General features: G+C 37.1%; 1 protein-coding gene across 3 annotated transcripts in view; it reads left to right on the top strand.

The window, feature by feature from the left end:
* Positions 1–20,835, top strand: part of SPOCK3 (SPARC (osteonectin), cwcv and kazal like domains proteoglycan 3) — a 404,892-nt gene that overhangs the window by 273,985 nt on the left and 110,072 nt on the right. For all 3 annotated transcript variants that reach the window (XM_038559156.1, XM_038559155.1, XM_038559157.1), the window contains one exon: positions 4,342–4,456. In XM_038559156.1, coding sequence (XP_038415084.1) covers positions 4,342–4,456 — 115 coding nt within the window. The remainder of the gene's footprint in view (positions 1–4,341; positions 4,457–20,835) is intronic.

Here is a 20,835-nt window from a genome sequence, read left to right as displayed (position 1 = left end):
TATGCAATCTGGACATTCTTGGACTACATTGGATTGAATTGAGTTTAGCGCAGAATGTAGTATAACCATCCCATGCACAGACTCCGATACTCTTCAAAGAGAAACCACCGCAAACACAGTATTGCCTTAGTTCTGAGTCCGTAATCCATGTGTCCAGTCGCTTTCTCCCTGGCATGTCCTCATGGTGCACTACAAGATACTGTAAGGTCTGTGTCAAATGAGAAATTTCTTTTTGATATTGATATTGAATTCTTTTTTCTTATTGATATCTTTTTGATATTTTGAGGTGCATTTAATTTGGGGAGAAAAATAAGATGTGTAATAATAATTCCTATTTAGAAAATTAGGAATATATTTATTCAAAGAATATACTACATCTAAGAGAATGTGTTCAGTAAAATAAGATTTAAATATATGTTTGTTGCCTTATGTTTTCCTGACTGTTCTGCTTAGTTGGATGGCCTAGTTGCCAACCAGTACAATATTTTAACTGGTTCATGACTACATGATAGGGATTATAAATTTGTTAACCTGGGTTAAAGAGTCCTTACTGTGCTCATGTCATCTTATGTCAGGTTAAATTCATCTAGTCTTTATAATATCCAATTTATAGATGTCTGATAGAAACAGTTTGAAGAAAAAAAAACAGTTTGAAGTGTAAAGAATAAGGGGAAATTTACTTGCTTACCATTTAGCCTTAAAGATTGCTTAAATTCAGGACTTTAACATTCTTAGGACTTTGTTGGTCCTTTTCTCATTTTGATTTTGCTTAATAGCATCTGTACTCACGTCTCTAGCGTTGTCCCAGTAAAGGATCTACCTCTCTTTCCTCAGCTCTGAATTAAATATAAGAAGTTGCCTCTAACCTGTCTCCTGTCACAGGACTTTGGCCCTGTGGTAAGGGTGGTTCGCTATGACATTTGTGTATGAAAATTAGTTTTCCAAAAGAGAGTCTCTGGTGAGAAAAGGAGACAGTTGCCCCCAAATAAATGGGATGTTATTTCTTAATGAAAAGTAGAGTCACAAAAGGGAAAATAATTGTGTAGTGTCCACTTCAGTTCATAGGGTTGCCGAAGGTTTTTGCTATGCTCCACTCCTTGCTTGCTATTTATGCTACCATAATAAGGTGATTATAATTGGCAAATCCCAATGAATGAATGGATTCAAGTCTAAATCAAGTCTTTTTTCCTCCTTTGGTTGTCTTTGCCTGGGAAACATCAGAGTAGCGATCAGAAAAACTCAAGTGGAGAATATGTGCTATGGGAGCTACGAGGAATTCTATTCATGAGCTCTCAGGTCGTGTCTAAGATATTGGTTGTCTAAGGTATTAAAGATATATAATGTAATATATTAGTCAATCCAAAGTAGATTAAAACAAACACTAAAATAAAGTGATTTATAACATTCCAAATTCCCAATTTATTCTTTTCAATTGAATCAAAATGTTTATCACTACAATAAGAGGCTGAACATTGTTGCTCTCTTTAGCTACTGCTAATTATATACTTGTTTTAAGTGAGAGGCACTGCTCTACAGTAGTACTCCAATCCCATTTGTAGCCATGCATTTTTGATCAGTTGCCTGTTTTCTAAATTTCACTTGAAAGACTTATTTGTAAAACATATACCTATCTTAACCTCATTGATCAAAATATAATGCATCAAAACTGCTTAACACGATGTTTGACCCACAGGAAGACCACAGTGAAAGTTTCATTTATAAACTGTATTTTGTTATTTTTGCTGATTTGTTTTTTTCAGGATTTTTTTTTTTTCTGGATAGTTTAAGTAGTTATGGCAAGTAGTTTATACCTACGATTGTTTTTATCTTATATGCATTACTCTAATGAATGACCAAGAAAAAAATTCCTAAGGAAATATGGACAGATCTTGAGATTTAGTTAGTTATTCATTGTCTTCACTGTCAGGCCAGAACCTAAACCAGGACACTATTGACATTTGAGGTCAAATGCCAGCAGCAATCCCTCCCTCACAATTGTGACAAACAAAAATGTTTCCAGATTCCCCCAGGGGCAAAATCACCCCGAGAACCTCTAATGTAAGCCCTACAATAAGGCCGTGGTGATTGCATCTTTTAAAAATCTGTAGTCACAGCCTGTCCCAGGGTTTATTACCCTGATGGTTGGAGTCTTTTCTATGAGCAGATCAGATCTCCCCTATAATGAGGTCATATTTTCTTCCTTGTTCCTGTGATTAAACAAATGACTTTAACTTACTTTCTCGGACAAGTGTCAACTTTGACCAATGAAAAATCATTTGGGGGCTTGCTATTCACAATAACTCCCAACTTAAGTATTCTCAATACCAAGGTCTTAGATAATCAGGAATGCATTAATCATGTCTTTCCTTACAAAATTTCCATTTTTTTTTGGTAATTATAAACTAATGAGGGTGCCCTTTATGTGATATTTTAGTTCACTTATACCTTTATAAATATTTCAGCTTTGTGATAATTAAGTAAATTGAATGTCATTAATTAGAAATCCAATCAGGGGATGTAGCTAAAAAAATATTTTTAAATAGTACTTTTAATGTCCTAAAATTGAGTAAAATTCTTCACAATGATGTTTTTTCTTCAAAATCAATCCATAAATAAATAAGACTAAATAGTTTTCTGATTATAGGAAGCTAGATTCTTATAACTATAAACATGGAGTGGATTTGCTATCCTTCTGATTCTGTTGGTCTTCACAGAAATTTACACAGAAAACAAAGTGTTTGGTAGAATCATGATGAAAAAGAAATTGTCTTATTTATTAAATAATTCTTTTTCAAAGCTATAATTTCATCATATGCAAATTGAGACAGCTTTGAACATTCTTGTTCTATCAAAGAAAGCTATCTAAAAGGTAGAACTTTTTTTAACTAGCAACTCATGTATTTTTGTTGTTCATTCCATTTTTTTGAGCTTTCATTTTCTTTAAATAAAAAAAAAACACTTAAATCACATTTAGAATGTAAATGAGTATGGCATAACAGACGTTTGAAGGGAGCTAACATATTTTCAAATTTTAAAATTCAATATTAGCAATAATTAATATTGACTTTTGGCTTTGTTCACATACCATTTATTAATGTTTTTGAATTTTTCTTAAATTATGTCATGAGTCAGAATTTGATGAGATATGGGGTTCTGGAATATTTTTGGGGGGTTTCTGGAATATTAAGCTAAAAGAAGTTACAGTAAAGAAGTATTGCATTTGAAGTCTCAGTTTTGTATGACTTATCTGGCTGCCATTAAAATGCTAGTAATTTCTTATCTATTTGTACTTTTGATCAACCATTGGGCATTTTAATCACATTTAAAATTCACTATGATTTTACAAACCAAAATCATTTCCTTCATTTACTGAAACATCAAATAATAAAAAATAATGATTTCTTTGAAAGAGTTTGTTCCTCCAAAACAACCCACTAAGTCACTACAAATACATTCCACGTGTAATAATTTTAACTCATTTGTTGAAAGGCTAGTTATGAATTTTGCTTGTCCATTAGAAAGTTATTTGACAAAGAAAAAAATGTACAGATATGAGTAATCTGATTAGTCATTGGATGTATTCAGTCCTTCTTAGTATCAGCTGAAGCTGAATTAAATTAGTCATTGGTGCATTTGTCGATTGGAGCCAGAAAGTCTGCCCTACTTAATTTTAAAATAATTTGCACTGAGTAAATTTATGGACAGAGGCACTAAAGAAATCACATTACTTCAGAATTAGCAAGATCTATTTCCTGTAGACTAGGAGGGTAATTGTTGCCTCTTAAAAGATGGAGTAGGTTTACAACTTTTAAATCATGTCCAACCATGCAGTTATGAAATAATTAACCATGAGTTAAGGATACTCAGGATTAAAACGCTACGAAAGGTACTATTTACAAAGAAAATCAAAACGAAATTCAGCTAACCTGAAGAAAACAAAACGGAACTTCATGTGCCATAATAATGTTGGCTGGCTGGTTTCATTGAGACTCTGTTGGCATCTTAGAGCCCCGTCCGTGGTAGCTGCTGCTTTAGGGAAAAAACCACCCGTTTGATTCTTAACACTCTGTAGATTCACTGTTATTATTCCAGTTATTCATATGAGAAAATCAAAGCTGAGAACGTCTAAGAAACTAAGTCCAAGTGCCACACTTCAGAATTAGTTGGTGCTCCTAGACGTGAAATCAGGTATAACGCGCTGCATTCCATACTGTTGTTACTCACCTGTCTTTTCCGTACCATGTGTACTAGAATCACCAGCGCGCTATTGTCCCTTTCTTGACTTTCTATTGATATAACTAAATGTCTCTAAATATATATTTTTTTTCTCTTTCTATACAGTGCAAACTAGAGTATCAGGCATGTGTCTTAGGAAAACAGCTCTCAGTCAACTGCGAAGGACGCTGCCCGTGTCCTCCAGATAAGCCCACAGGTCCAAGCAGAAGGGTTAAGAGAGGTAAGTGATGAAAACTTATCTGCAGTGTTAGGGTCATTTTTGTCAATAAAATGTTTTGCAGTAGATGTTGCCATCAAATACAAAATGAGGGTTCCTATCCGACAGTAATCATGGTGTACATGTAGGGTTTTCGTTTTTGTTTTCTTTTGTTTTTAATCTCAAGCTTTGTAGCAAGTAATAGTTTTCTACAGATTTCTATTTATCTTGATAGTAACAGTCGGATGCTTCTTTTCTACATGTTCACCATATATAAGAAACCTAAAGCAATACCTTCTATAAATTATTGTGTCTAAAATGTGTTGACATTCCTTTTTGTTCTTTTGGGAGAAAATCAGCGGTAAAGTAGTAAGTGATAAAGTAGTTTGATCGGATGTGAAACTAGTCACTTAGTACAAACGTTTTATCTATTTATTTATTTTTTATTTATTTATTTTTTTAGTACAAACGTTTTAAAATGAAAATGTCTACCCCACATATTCTGTGTGTGTATGTGTGTGTGTGTATTTCATACTGGAATGATTTCATAAATTAAAGTTTCTTTTGGTTAGGCCTAGAGTCCTTAAATCTTTCTTTTTATGGTTTTTTTGTCTAATAATAGAATAATGAAATACATTTAACTTCCCATGTGCTGTTGTATGATTTGACCTTATGTATATTATTTATTATAGTTTACACGGTGTTACTTAACATGTTTGAGGTACCCTTGATGCCTTTAAAAATATCTCTATGGCTGTTTGTTTCAGTTCTTTAGGTAAGGAAGGAAATGTAGGGAATAGATGTTCCTTTGGTCAAAGATCCATTTTATAGGGCATTAACTATATCTTTAGCTATAGGTAAGGAAGGAAATGTAGGGAATAGGTGTTCCTTTGGTCAGAGATCCATTCTATAGGGCATTATTGTCAACATCTATCATGTATTTTATTACCATGTGAATCTCATAACTTAATAGTCGTTATTGTGTGTCCTTAATGCAAAGAATTGGGTGTTGCCTTCTTTTATGAAAAGCACAGATATTGATTTTCAGATACAAAAAAATCTTAGTTATTATGAAGTCTGATATAAACTACGTATTTTCTTAAGCGTGGCATACTTGATATTCCATGTTATAGTACCGTGATTAATATTTTGTCAGAGATAAAGGGTTGTCTTAAAAGTTTTTCTCTAAAATCCGGTTAGTTAACATCCAGCGTGATATTAGTTTCGGGTGTACAATATAGTGATCATAAAACTTTTGAACTTTAATCATGCCACTTATATTGGTCTTTACTCATTAGGTAATATTTAGGAGAATTTAAACATAAAAACCTGTGTTATCATATCACCTTTAAGAAGACAGAGAAGCCAATTTGAATACTCAAGTCAATTGATTTGCAAATTCATGGTAAGCTGGTCCTGGATGGAGGCAGTGTGCGCCCAGGGGGGTGGTGGAAGGAAAGGCCTGGGCTGCCTCCCAAGAGGCCCTTCCTGAAGCCTCACGTTGGTCCCTTCGGCCAGCCTGTGGTCGGGGTCAGGCCTTGCTTCCTCCGGGCCTGCCCACCCCAGGCCCCAGGCCACTGCTTCTAGCACAGTCCGAATAAGGCTGTTCAGCAGGACCTTGACTATATCAATCAGCCCCAAAGAGCTGAGAGCTAATTAGAGTCTCCCTTCAAGTGAACAACTGCAGGGTCCCTGCCTTCCTCCAGCCCCCTCCCTGTGTGCATGACTGAAGACCTGTTCCTCTGAAAGTCGCTCCAGGCCCAAAGCAAACCCCACCTGGGTGCTCAGTGCTCAGTGTCCCAGGCTCCTTGTTTTCAGTGGAGCCTCTTAGGGAATCTCTGAAGGGCACCGTGGCCAGTGGGTCCCTCTGCACCCCCGCCCCACCAGGTGTCTCTCGGACAGGCTTCTCCGCTCTGAACTGGCTCCTGCACGAGGAGTCCTGTGTGGAGTGGACCGGTGTGCCCGGGCCTCCCACCAACCCGCCGACCGCACGGGGACCGGATGTGCTTTAGGTGGAGGGGACACGCGTGAGCAGAGGGGCCCGTGGGAATGAACAGTGCTCGGCCTCAGCTGCCCCCCTCTCTGCACCGTGATTGCCCCGACCCGGCCACAAGGAAACGTCCTTGAAGTCGTGTGGTCGGGGGAGAAAAGGTCATTTGTGTTCAACTGCGTGTGGGAAGAGTTTAAAACGACCCCGTTCTGAGGCACTGTCAGGGCACAGCGAGTGCAGGGTGTGCCAGCTGCTGTGCAAGAGCAGGACAGGACACTGTGCAAGTGGTTTGTCCGCCGAGCCGAAGGCCTGGACACCTGGGGCCGAAAACTTGGTCCAGTGCCCTTCGGCTGTGTCACCTGCTGCTCACACGGGAGGCGCGTGTGCCCCAGGCCGACCCGGCGCAGGGGGCTCCCCCTCCACAGCTTCTCGGTTTAGACAAAGGGAAGGAAGGAACTACCGGCGATGGGGTGGCTTGCACCTCGTCCCCACCTCCCTGCATTTGAGGCCAGGTGGACGCCACCTTATGTGTTCTCTGCGTTAAAGCAGAGTAAATTCTCCAAAGCCACGTGTAGTATGTAAGAACTAATAAAATTCATTTCCTTTACGAAGTAGAAAAATTAATTTCTCCTCCGTTCTCCTAACGTAGACGATAACGGATTTGCATAAACTGGTCCAAGTATATGCATCCGAGCAACAAAGATTTTTGAATGGCTTACATTTTTTGAAATTCCAGATTCTGAAAGTACGCAGGTAAATAAGCATGGCCCGTCTTCAATCAGTAGCTAAAACATACATTTCCTTTAATCTCAAGTTGGACTGTTCTAATCCCCCCCAAATACTTTTCAAAAATGATTATATGTTCTATATGGCTATTATGGTTTTCTTTTTTTTTTAAGATTTTATTTATTTATTCATGATAGTCACATAGAGAGAGAGAGGCAGAGACCCAGGCAGAGGGAGAAGCAGGCTCCATGCACCGGGAGCCTGATGTGGGACTCGATCCCAATACCCCGGGATCACACCCTGGGCCAAAGGCAGGCGCCAAACCGCTGAGCCACCCAGGGATCCCCTGGTTTTCTATATCGAATCTCTTAAAAATTCATTAATTTTAAATATGACTCTAATGCTTTTTACTCTGACCCCAGTATCCGAATAAACACCCTCACACACCTCCATAATTTGACATCTTGAATTGGAGAGGAGACAGCAACAGAATTGGCGGAGAACTCACAAAGAGATGTCAACATTACCAAAAAGATAAAAGAACATGTGTTGATGAGGCCGTGGAGGAAGGGGAACCCTTGTAAGCTGTTGGCGGGAATGTAAGTTGGTGCAGTCACTGTGGGAAACAGCAGGGAGCTTCCTCTAACCTTAAACAGAGAACTACCATCCGACCTGAACACCGCTTCTGGGTAGGTACCCAGGGAAGTGAAATCAGCACCTCGAGGGGACGCCTGCATGTCCACGCTCACTACAGCATCATTTATAAGATCTGGGACCGATCCAGGTGTTCAGTGAGGATGGGTAGAGGAACCGTGACCCCTGGTATTCCATCCTGTGTATGTACTAGAACACAAGACTCTACCAAGTGCAGCAACGTGGAGGAGCCGGGACAGCACTGTGCAGCTGCCGTCGCCCAGAAGAAGAAAGAGAGACACTGGGTGATCCCTGTTTCATGCAGAATCTAAAAAAAAAAAAAAAAAAAAAAAGTTGAATGCATAGAACCAGAGACGAGAACAGTGGTTGCCAAGGGCGAGGGATGGGGGAAGTGGGCGAGAAGTTGGTCGTAGGGTGCAAAGCCACAGCGAGGGAGGCCGAATGAAGCCTAGAGGCCCAAGGTACCACATGGCACCTGGGGTCACTAACACCATCGTGAATATTCCAGACCTGCCAAGAGCATAGATGTCAGGGTTTCACCACACGTACACGCGTGCAAAATGTCCACGATGCAGGACACTAGCTTGGCGACCGAGGACACTAGCTTGCCTGCATGGTTGATAGAATGCTACTCACAAATACCGGTTTGGGTTTTTTGGTCCTGTGGGTCACAGGCTCCACGACCTGCATTCTTTTGCACAGCTCAAGTTTCCTTTTATCAGAAACTAGGAATCTTGTAATTCCATCTGTTTCTCTTTCTGCTTCGTTTTCTAAGAGGATCAGAATTAAACAGGTGGCCGGTCACAGTAGCTGGCAGCCTGCGCATACGCTGCTTGCTTCTGATTCTGATGTGTGTGTGTGTGTGTGTGTGTGTGTATGTGCAGCTCTCACAGAATTTCTCTCTGTATTAGGTGGCATTATCCTATGGAGTACCAGAATTTATTTTTTTAAGGATTTATTTATTTATTCCTGAGAGACACAGAGAGAGAGGCAGAGACACAGGCTGAGGGAGATGCAGGCTCCAGGCAGGGAGCCCGACGTGGGACTCGATCCCAGGACCCCGGGGTCACACCATGAGCCAAAGGCAGATGTTCAACTGCTGAGCCCCCCCAGGCATCCCTGGGATAGCATGATTTATTGGCTAGAAGTACAGACTCTAGAATAGTTCCGCCCTGGGTGTGACCTTTGGCATTATATTTAAACTTAGGAGTCTTAGTTTTTTTCATCTGTGAAATAGAACATATATAGATTGTTAAGACTTATGGATGTATTTCCTCAAATTAAACCATCTTTGAATTTCTATTTCATTTTAATTGATGACACTTGTTAAATGCTGTTGAATTCTAATGAATCATGTAAGTTTTCATACCTTGAATATCACTTTAAATTTTATGTTTTATGCTTTTTTATCAGATTGGGTACAAAGTACTTAGACAGTTTTCATATCTTTATAATATTTATGCACTGGAAATCAGCTGTGCATTGAGAGTTTGGCATAACTCAGCAGTTGAATTCTGTGGCCTAAGGGCTATTTTTGGTTATTTTCTTTGATAAATCTTTCACATTCTTTTCATAGTTACTGGCCTTCACAGTGTGTGTGTGTGTGTGTGTGTGTGTGTGCGCACATGCATGTATCTTTTTCATACAATTATGCTAATTTATATTTTTTCAAATAAATGCTTATTTAGATTTTAAATATATTAACCTTAGTTGTCCAGGATATTATCTCTGTTAACTAAAAACACCCTTTCTAATCATTTATGATCTTCAGGAAAGTTATATATTTTTTTTTTAACTACAACCCTAAACACATTTGCTATCACCTGACTTTATTCCTTCATTCTTTTAGCAATTACGATCTTGTGGAGTTTATTTAAAGATCTCGAATTCTTCAGTAGTTGCTTTTTGTTACTTAGCTTATATCAGAATTTGTGTGTATTAGTGTTAATTTGACACTATAGGACTAGAAAGTTGGAAGAAAGCAGTTTTGATTCGTATGCTGTTGCCAAAGGCAACATAAAAACATACGTTGAGCCTTGATACCAGCCACACATCTGTGAGCACAACGGGTTTAACAACAAAATACAAGGGCGTTGCTCTTGGTTTTGTTCTTGGTGGGACCAGCGTGAGGCACAGGGTACAGAAGACATTGTTCCGAGTCCCTCTTGTATCAGAGCCCCTTTTGCCCATGCACGTCATGTGTGATCATTCAACAACAGAAACAAAGCAGCCTTTCTTTTAACGAGAGACAGCTCATCCAAGGCTGACCGAAATGTTTTTAAATTCGTGTGAGGAGCTACAGGTTTGTAAAGTCTTCAGTTGCCTCTTGACCTGCTAAACTAAAGAAACTGATAGGTTGGTTTCATCCACAAAAAGACAAAATATGGGGATGAGTTCTGTGTGATGACACAGTCATTTTTTTCTCTATTCACTTCATTGCTCTGGATCCTGTGGAGCCCTATTAAGAAACATAATTTCCTTAATTATTGTGCTATGATTATAAATGAATTTAGTTAAAGAATGAACATTGAGTAAGAACTTATTTATGCCTTCTTCCAGTTGGCAAAAAAATTAGTGTTAACATTTATTTCTCATATGGACTTTAAAAAATCCCCTATACGGTGGAATGAATTTTCAATAGAAAACGTGTTAACATCAGTGTATTAATGTGCTCTTAGAACATTCATACTTGTCCTTGAAAAATAATATTCATAAATAATAAGTTCTTCCATAATTTTACTTTATCAGATTCATAGAAAAAGAGAATTATATAAAATTATTAGGAAGCATTCAACGATAATTTAGAGTAAAAATGAGCTTAATCTTTTAGAATATTTGAAAGATGTTTCTGGATTAACATTAATATTGGTTCAAAACAACATAAGCTAGAAAGGAACTTTTTAAAATTTATTTTTAATTGGAATATATGTGATACATGACACTAGAAATTTAAATTTATACATAAATTATAAATTGCAAATACATAATTATTTATAAATTATAAATTAAATTTGTATGTAAATTTAAATATAAATGTAAAGTGTATACATGTATATTTGATCACTCATATTGTAACGTGATTGCCATTGTAGTGATAATTAGCACCTATCATGTTGCATAATTATTTCTTTTCAGTGGTTAGAATCATTAAGTTCTAGTTTCTTAGCACATTTGATTATTATAATACAATATTGTTCTCTATTTACTATACTGCAAGTTAGATCTCTAGGACTCATTTATTCTTCATTTCAAGTTTGTACCCCTGAACAACATATATCCTGTTGCCCCACCCCTCATCACCTGGTAACCATCAATTTACTCTGTTTTACGAATTTGACTTTTTTCGATTTCACAAATAAGTGAGATCATACAGTATTTGTCCTCCTCTGTATGACTTATGTCGCTTAGCATAAAGTGCACTCAAGGTCCATCCGTGTTGTTGCATGTGGCAGGATGCTCTTCTTTCTTCTGGCTGTAAATATATACACTGCTTCTCTTATGCAGTATAGTTGACAATAGGATATTAGTTTATGGTGTATAACATAGTGATCCCACATTTCTATAAGCTCAACAAAAAATGCAGCTACCTTCTGTCACCATTACAATATCATTGACCATATTTGAAAAGGGATGGCGTTAGATGTGGAAATCAATTTTTTTGTATGTTACTATTTAGGTCATTGATTTCAAATTTTACACAAATAGTTTATTTTCTGTATAAAATTATTATAGGATTAATCTTTTTCTTCCCTACAAATTCTAGCTATTTTTTTTTATCTTGAGTTTATGCAGTTGTACGTTATCAAGTATAAAAGCGGGGATGGACCTGAATTAGTTCTTACGCCACCAAAGTACATAGTCTTTGTTTAACTCCTTTCAAGGGTATGTCTAACCGTTATTTGAAAATAATTCTTTAGAACATATAAGAACTCTTTTTAAAAGCAGGAGTGATAGTCACAATATTTAACAAGTTTGAAATGGGCTTCAACAAGTCAGAATTGACACAAGACCAATGAGAATCAATGTCCACTGTGATATGGTCCGACATCGCTTAGAGCTAAATGTTAGAGACACAAAAGATGAAGTCTGACACTGAACATTTCTGGATTCAAAATGGATATGTTGAGGTTGTTAGGAGTTTGATATTTGCCAACCCTTTTCCTGACATTCAAATGGTAAAATGTGTACATTTCTATGTGTATATGTGTGTGTGTACATTTCTTGAAAGGGCAAATAAGATTGCACTAAATAGAGGGATACTGTTATCCAAACTGTCTCTGCACTTGAACCTTTATTTTACTGGTCTCATCTTCTTAATACTTACGAGATTTAAATCCTAACCCAGAAATCACATTCCATTCAAGCTTAGTGCAAGGAAAAAAAAATAAGTAATAATTGAATAATCACAAATTAAGATATAAATCATGCTATTTCCAGTAATACACATGCCAACTGTTCCCCTGTCCACACAATATGTATCTAAAAGTAAAATCTGCCCATTATTAAACAATGTTGTTTTCCACCAATATTGAAAATAATGTAAGACTATATTTGCTATTCCAATTCTAGTACAGAATTATGATTTTTCAAAATATGGAAGTGAGGAAATTTGCTTTTTATTTAGAATATCTCCTGAGAAATTTCTCTGTAAGTAAAGAAATCATAAAATATATTTAAAGTTAGCATCACATATTCTGAATAGTCTTTTGGAATAATATTTCAGAGTTTAAATTATAGTTTCTTTATGTAGCTTACTAGCTTTTTCCAAAACTTTCAATGAGTTACCAGGATCCTGATGATAATTTTAAGCCTCAAAATAACTAAGGAAAGCAAAGTCAATGAAGTATTTATATATATTCCCATAAAAAAATTGATTTCGTATTTTGGAAGATAGAGAAAAAATAGACCATCAAATTTAGATGTATATATTTTGTAGAAGAAATCATGAAGCCAGATTTGAATTAAAAACCAACTATAAATATATATATATATATATATATTCTTTTTCTGTAGAATATATTTAGAATAAGTAATTTAGTTCAACTGAAGATACTGTGTATATTACCCTATATTTCTTTATTTGCTGATGCTACTTTTAACATTTTTGATGAATTACTATTAATGAATTTACTGAATGAGTTACTTTATCTTAGAAATAGAATAGGTTCTGTTAATTATTAATCAAATTATGTTACTTTACAAATATCTAAAACGAGAAAAAAAACATAATGCAATTGTGTGACTGATGTTTCTTTTCACAAGCTTAAAAATGTAGAATAAGCCTATATATTTTTTAAATTTCAAAACACAAAACTAAAATATTTCATTGTATTCTATATACTTCCACAACTAATTTTAAAAGTGTGTTTTGAAGGTCCTCATGGTTTTTGTGGTTTTTAAATTACAGTGTATCTTTTCACTATTTGATTAGTTTATTTGGAAATCATAGTTTAAAAGATCATGAATAGTGAATAACAAAGAAATAATATTTTGAATAAATATTTGGACAAATCAGTCTACAAAGATTTTCAATGAATTCAACATGTAAAGAAGAGGTTATATTTGGATTTTTAAACATTGAAATAAGAATGTGTGAAGGCTAATTACGACAGTGCAAGAATGGAAAAGCAAGGGCAGTTGGGAGGTTTCCAGTAATTGAGGCTTGAGAGGATAGTAATCAAGTATTAGGGATAAGAAGCAGATGATGGATTCAAAAATATTTTAGAAGCAAAATGGTCAGAATTTGCTGATTGATTGAATTTAGGGAAGGTGATGTGGCCAGGAGTCAGTGACAACTCTTGAGAGGATTATGATGATAAAACCAAGATGGAAAATTATAAAACTATCTGGTTTAGAAGGGAAAATCCGTAAGTCCATTATGAGACACCGTATGTTTACAAAGTCCATCCAAATGTAGACATATTTGTGTTTACCCATCCGAGGGAGAGATATGGCTTGAAAGAAACACTAAAGACCTATGGAGGTGCAAAAAGTAAGAGGTCTGGAAAACACTGATGTACACAGGCCTCTAAGAAAAAGAGGAATCTATGCAGTGTCTAATGGGGTGAAGATGAGAATCTGGAAGGAACGGTGTCCCAGAAACTGTGGAATTCCGCATTGGAAGAAATAATGAACTTGACTCCCAAATTTAGGAGGAATGTTCTGCGATATGAAGCTTAAGAAATTATCATAGACTTTGTCGATTAGAATATCAGCAGTGGTTGTAGAAAGAGCAACTTCAGCATAATGGCAGTTGAATGAAAGGAGGCAGACAGATTACTTGGTGTCCACAGCTGGTATTCAATAAATGTTTGTTCCTTCTACTACTACTCATTTCCCATTCCCAATATATAATCCATTCCAGTCAATCTGTGAAGTTGGAAGGACACAATAAATATGTAGAATGTGAAGCAAAATAGTAAAAATAATATAAATAAAATAAATATATATAAAAATAAAATAAAAATATAAAATATAATATATATCTGACATGTATATGTGCAAGGTACTTTGCCTCTGTCATTTCATTTACACCTCACAACACGTAGGGATACAAGTTGAACACAAGAGGAAACTGAAGGATATAAAGCTAATGGATATATCCAACTTAAAATACAGCGTATCTCATTTTATTGCAGTTTGCTTTATTGTGCTTTGCAGATATCACATTTTTTAGATTGAAGATTTGGGGCAGCCCTACGTCGAGCAAGTGTATTTGTGCTATTTTTCTAAAATCATCTAGTCTCTATGTCACATATTGGTTATTCTCATAATATTTCAAAATCTTACATTATTGTTATATTTGATAGGATTATTTGCGTTCAGTGGTCTTTGGTATTACTACCATAATTATTTTGGGGTACCACAAATACATTTACATGCGCCCACATACAATGGTGAACTTAAGTGTTGTGCATGTTTTGACTGTTCCGCTGACTGTCTCAGGTCCCTCTCTCCTTGAGCCTCCCCCTTTCCTAAGACACAACAATGTTGAAATTAGGCCAGTTAATAATAACTCTATGATAGCCTCTAAGTGTTCAAGAAAAAGGAGGGGCACATGTCTCTTACTTTAAATTAAAAGCTAGAAATGATTAAGTATCATGAAGAAGGCATGTTGAAAGCCAAAACATGCCAAAACCTAAATCTTTTGTATTGTTATAACTGCCAGGAAGACATATATAAAGAATGACCTTAGAATTTTGTAGTGAATTCGGTATAGTCTTGCATCAGTTCATCAAGTCGTGAATGCAAAGGAAAAATTCTTGAAGGAAATTAAATGTGCTATTCCAGTGAATACATGAATGATAAGAAAGCAAAGTAACTGACTGCTCATAGGAAGAAAGTTTGCGTGGTCTCGGTAGAGGATCAAAGTAGCCGCAACCTGCCTTGAAGCCAAAGTCTGATGCAGAGCAAGGCCCCAACTCTCTTCTAGTCTATAAAGGCTGAAAGAATTGGGGAAGCTGCAGAATAATTATTGGAACCTAGCAGAGGTTGGCTCCTGGGGTTTAAGGAAAGAAGCTGTCTCCCTAGCAGGAAAATGCAAGATAAAACAGCAAGTGCTGATGGAGAAGCTGCAGCAAATTATCTAGAAGATCTAGCTAAGATAACTAAAAAAGGTGGCTAAACTAAATAATAGATTTTCAGTGTATGTGAAACAGCCTTCCATAGGAAGAAGGTGCCATCTAGGATTTTCTAGCTAGAGAGGAGACACTGGCTTCAAAGCTTCAAAGGATGGGCTGACTCTTGTTAGGCGCCAGTGTAGCTAGTGACTTTAGGTTGAAGCCCATGCTCATTGATCATTCTCCAAATCCCAGAGTCCTTAAGAACTATTCTTTTTAAAAAATATTTTATTTATTTATTCATGAGAGACACAGAGAGAGAAAGAGGCAGGGACACAGGCAGAGGGAGAAGCAGGCTCCACGCAGGGAGCCCGATGTGGGACTCGATCCCAGGGCCCTGGGTCACCACCTGAGCTGAAGGCAGGCGCTCAACCACTGAGCCACCCAGGTGTCCCTCCTAAGAATTATTCTAAATCTACTGTGTCTGTGCTCTGTAAATGGAATAGAAAAGCCTGGATGATAGCATATCTGTTTATAGCATGTTTACTGAATATTTTTAGCCCATTGTTGAAACTTGCTGCTCAGAAGAAAAGATTCCTTTCCAAATATGGCCACTCCCTGACGATGCACTTGATCGCCCAGCAGCTCTCATGGAGACTGTGAGATTAATACTGTCAGGCCTGCTAACACTCATTCTTCAGCCCATGGATCAAGAAGTCATTTTGACTTTCACGCTTATTTTTTAAGGAATGCATTTCATAAGGGCACAACTTCCATAGACAGTGATTTCTGTGATCGATCTGGGCAAAGTAAGTTGAAGACCTTCGGGACAGGCCTCACCGTTCTGGATGCCATTAGGAACTTTTGTAATTCACGAGAAGAGGTCAAAATACCAGCATGAACAAGAGTTTGAAAGAAGTTGATTCTAATCAACTTGGATGACTTGGAGGGGCTCAAGACTTCAATAGGGGAAGTAAGTGGGCAGCCCGGGTGGCTCAGTGGTTTAGCGTTCGCCTTCAGCCCAGGGTGTGATCCTGGAGACCCAGAATCAAGTCCCGCGTCGGGCTCCCTGCATGGAGCCTGCTTCTCCCTCTGCCTCCCTCTCTTTGTATGTGTGTGTGTCTCTCATGAATAAATAAATAAGATCTTTTAAAAAATGGGGGAAGTAAGTGCAGAGAAATAGCAAGAGAAGCAGAATTAGAAGGAGAGCCTGAAGATATCACTGAATTACTGAAATCTTAAGATCAAACTTGTGTGGATGAGGAGTTGCTCCTTCCAGCTGAGCAAAGAAAGTGGTTTCTTGAGATGGAATCTACAGCTGGTGAAGATGCTCTGAATATTGTGGAAATGACAAAAAGGTAATCCAGAATATTACATAAATTTAGCTGGCAAAGCAGTAGCAGGATTTTAGAGGTTCGACTCCAAGTTGGAAAGAAGTTCTGCTGTGAGTAAGATGCATCAAACAGCATTGCATCCTACAGAGATTGCTTGTGAGAGGAGGAGTCAGTCGATGAGGTGAGCTGAAGTGGTGTCTTGTTTTAAGGAACTGCCGCAGCCACCCCAGCCTCTGGCAATCATTACCCTGATCAATCAGCAGCCCTCAGCGTTGAGGCAGGACCCTCCTACCAACGGAAAGATTACGATTCACTGAAATCTCAAGATGATGGTCAGCAATTTTTAAGAATAAAGAACATTATTTTTAGACACACTATTGCACACTTAATAAACAACAGTGTAGTATAAATATGCCTTTTCAAATGCACTAGGAAACCAAAAAATTAATTTGACTCACTCTACGACACTATCAGCTTTATCGCAATGGTCTGGACCAAACCTGCAGTATCTCCGGGGTATGTCTGTAGTTACCAGACTTTTTTTTTTTTTTTCTGTTTCCTAAACCCACATTTTTCATATTTCTCTCCAAGAATAAAGATACTGATTTCAAACTAGATTTGCCACCTTCGTAAACATTGAGTAAATCCCCGTAACTATTTGGACTTTTGTCAATTAAGAAGTAGAAGGAGTGGACTAATATTTATTAGTACTTACTTGACTCTCCAAACATTATTTCATTTAGTCTTCACAAAATCTATGAAGTGGGTTACATTTGAATCCTCACTTTAAAGATGATTAATTTGAATCACAGAGAAGTAACCAGTCGAAAATCACATAGCTACGCGGGGTCAGAGGGGGAGTTGAGCTGTGCGCTGCCCTGAACCACAGTGTCATTAGTGTGGCCTATTAGGGTCTCTCATCTATTAGGGTCACATACCATATGCTTTATCAGTGATGCTATATGTTTTGGAGTATAAGTGCAAATAAATTGTAGTGTCCGTACTATGTCATAGTTACCAAGAGGAGACGCACAGAGAAAGACCTTAGACTTTCATAGTGAATTGAGTACAAGCAAATGTTTCTGTATATTCTGTTTCTTTTATTCAAAAGAAGCAATGTTCAATCATTTTAGGTTGTTAGAAGTCTAAAATTTTATTGCCCAACTTCACCTACAATCTCACCCATCTTCTGATATTATATATTTTCTTGAAGTCAAATTCTCATAAAATATTACATAACAAACGTTCTTAGAAGCCAACTAGGAAACATGCATCATTTAGTTTTCTTTTTTCCTTAGATGTCTTGTTTGTTCTTTCTTTGGTAACATTTTTAATGTTTCCAGGCTGATTTGGGAAGATAGATATTTTAGCAATACACAACTTACTTAATGTATTACTAATAAGAATCTTTTAGGCATTTTATTCTTCAGTATACTCGTGCCAATTTCCTACTTATTGGCAAAATGATCACTCTCTCTGTTATTTTTATGGAATTGCTAATATCAGGTAAATATAATATTACTGGTCATAAGGCTATTACTGGAAATAAAAATTTGCTCAAGAATGTTAATGTATGATTTTCTCCAAATCAACTTTAATAATGAAAGTATACTTTATCTCTGAACGAAAATGACTAGATGAGAATTTTCACATTAGTGTGTGCTCTTAAATGGAGTTGGCAACACTTTACTTAATATTCACTGTCCTTTTCAATTTTTCACATTTTTTCCTTTATTTATCCTCATGAAAAAGCTGATAGGAGGTAGCACTGATTTGGTTTAGACTTCTATTAAATTTTCCTTAAAATGTATTTATATTTATTTTCTTAACTTGGGTTTTCTGAAGGAAAGAGCTCTGATTTTTTTTTTCTTCATGAGCATCTTTACTGAAAATGTGACAGTTCTGTCATTTTAGAAGAACTACTTTATCTCTAATAGCAGAACTCAGCCCAGGACAGAAATAAATTAGAAAAGAAGGTTTAATAATACCAGACAAAATAGCCACAAAGAGAGCTATGTTTTGGAATCACCATGAATAAACTTAAAATGTTTATGGAAGATTTAGAATTTCCGTTTGTATACGGTGATAGTTGTGACACTTGAGAACAATTCGTGGACATGGTAAGACACTAAAGAGCACAAATCAAGGTAAAATGAGAATAATCATTCTCAGCCCGTCCTTAAAATCCTGTTCTCCTGATCAGAACCACTTGGGCAGTTAGTTCTTTGGGTCGTTCCTGTCGTGACCCTGCCCTGTGCATCCTCCACTGGTGACGGACGACGCACAGACAACATCTATGTCTCTTATGAAAGATGGCCCGTGACTTACTTCACTCCCCCAACCGCTGCCTCTCAATGAGGACGCGAAGTATCATGACGGTTATTCTGTTGGTGGTTTTGTGACATTAAATAATAAATGGCAAATTGTTTTCTTGTTCCATCAACTTCAGAAAACTGTCATTGGGCTCCCTTAGTCGCCCTCCCCTTTTATTCATTCAACTCAGCTTCTTCCATCTGTATATATATATATATATATATATATATTTACTACAGTGAAAGTGCTGTTTTTAAGAATGTGTTCTCCGATTTGTCTACAGTTTGATTCTAAATGTCGAAAATCATCAAATACTGTTCATATTATTATGTCTGTAAATAATTTTTTGCTACAAGGGTCCCTGGGGGGCTCAGTGGTTGAGCATCTGCCTTTGGCTCAGGGTGTGACCTGGGATCCTGGGGTCCCGTGATCAAGTCCCCCGTCGGGCTCCTTGCATGGAGCCTGCGTCTCCCTGTGCCTGTGTCTCTGCCTCTCTCTGTGTCTCATGGATGGATAGGTAAAATCGTCAATAATCATCATCATAATACATTTGATACCGTGCGATCTCCTATGCTGTGGCACACATGCCCACCACCACTGCCTAATCTTACAATCTTTGTGCCACTAAAATGAGGATGTCAAGATCGAATGGATTATTTTTTCAACACTATCAGTTGCTTAAAATAATCCCAAATCTTAATTAACTTTATAAAGTTTTAGTTAACTTTAACACAATTCTCTTTCATGCAGCTTCAGCATAACTTTCTTTTTCTTCCTGATAAAAGGACAAAATGTAATAAAATGCCACTCGGGTTTCCGATGGTATCGGAAAGCAATTCTCTATGGCGTCTTTGCAATCTTAAACAATCTTTTCAAGGAAACATTCTTGGACCCTCCATGTACAGTCCCTGAAGGTTCGTGGGAAAATCTATTTAATTATGGGATAGGAAAGCCCCTGCTTCCGTGAGGGGATTTGCTTACATCCACAGTCCACTGTGCGCCACGTTCCACGGAGCCTCTAAGGGACTTGTGGTGGGTGGTCAATGAGAATCATGTGCACCAGAAACTCATGTGTCCTGCTGTTCCATGGGTAATGAAATGTCTAAATTGCTTTAGAAATATTTCAATCACTTACTGAATTTATGGAAATATGGCAAGCAACATTCCAGTTTCCTGCAGCCACTTGACCTCTACGTGGCACTTGTCTACACTTGCCTGCTCTAAACCTCTCTGTCATTCTGCTCCAATCTAGGCCTGCTGTTGTCGAAGCCTGCAGCCACACCTTATCTGTGACTCTTACAATGTGTACTCGTACTCCATATCCACAGTTGTTTGGGTCCAATATCTTCATTTTTATCATGTCATCTCCTTTGGTTTTATTGACTATATAATTTAATATTTTTTAAGTTTTATTTTATTATTTAATCTGACCCATGCAGAGCTTGAACTCAAGACCCCAGGATCAAGAGTCCTACACTCTTCCAACTAAGCTACCCAGGTGCTCCTCCTTTAATATTTCCTTAGAAAGGGATGTGTGGATGCTAGACTTTTTGAGAACTTCAATATCAGAAAAGTCTGTATTTTTATTTTAGGATTGGTGAATTGTACAGATGAGAAAAAAAAATACCAGATAAAAGATCATATTCTCTCAGAATTAAGGGCATTAATTTTTTATTGTGTAATTTCTGGTGTTGATAAGAATATTCTTACATTATTATTTCAAATGCCATATTAATAACTGAGAAGAATATTCTAAGTATTAAGGTAACATGAATGGTGTGCTTGTAGACTAAAGAAATTGTACCTACCAGAAAAACCAGAGCTAAA

This window comes from Canis lupus, chromosome 15 (assembly GCF_011100685.1).
Source record: "Canis lupus familiaris isolate Mischka breed German Shepherd chromosome 15, alternate assembly UU_Cfam_GSD_1.0, whole genome shotgun sequence".
NCBI lineage: Eukaryota > Metazoa > Chordata > Mammalia > Carnivora > Canidae > Canis > Canis lupus.
This window is presented reverse-complemented; position numbering and strand designations above follow the sequence as displayed.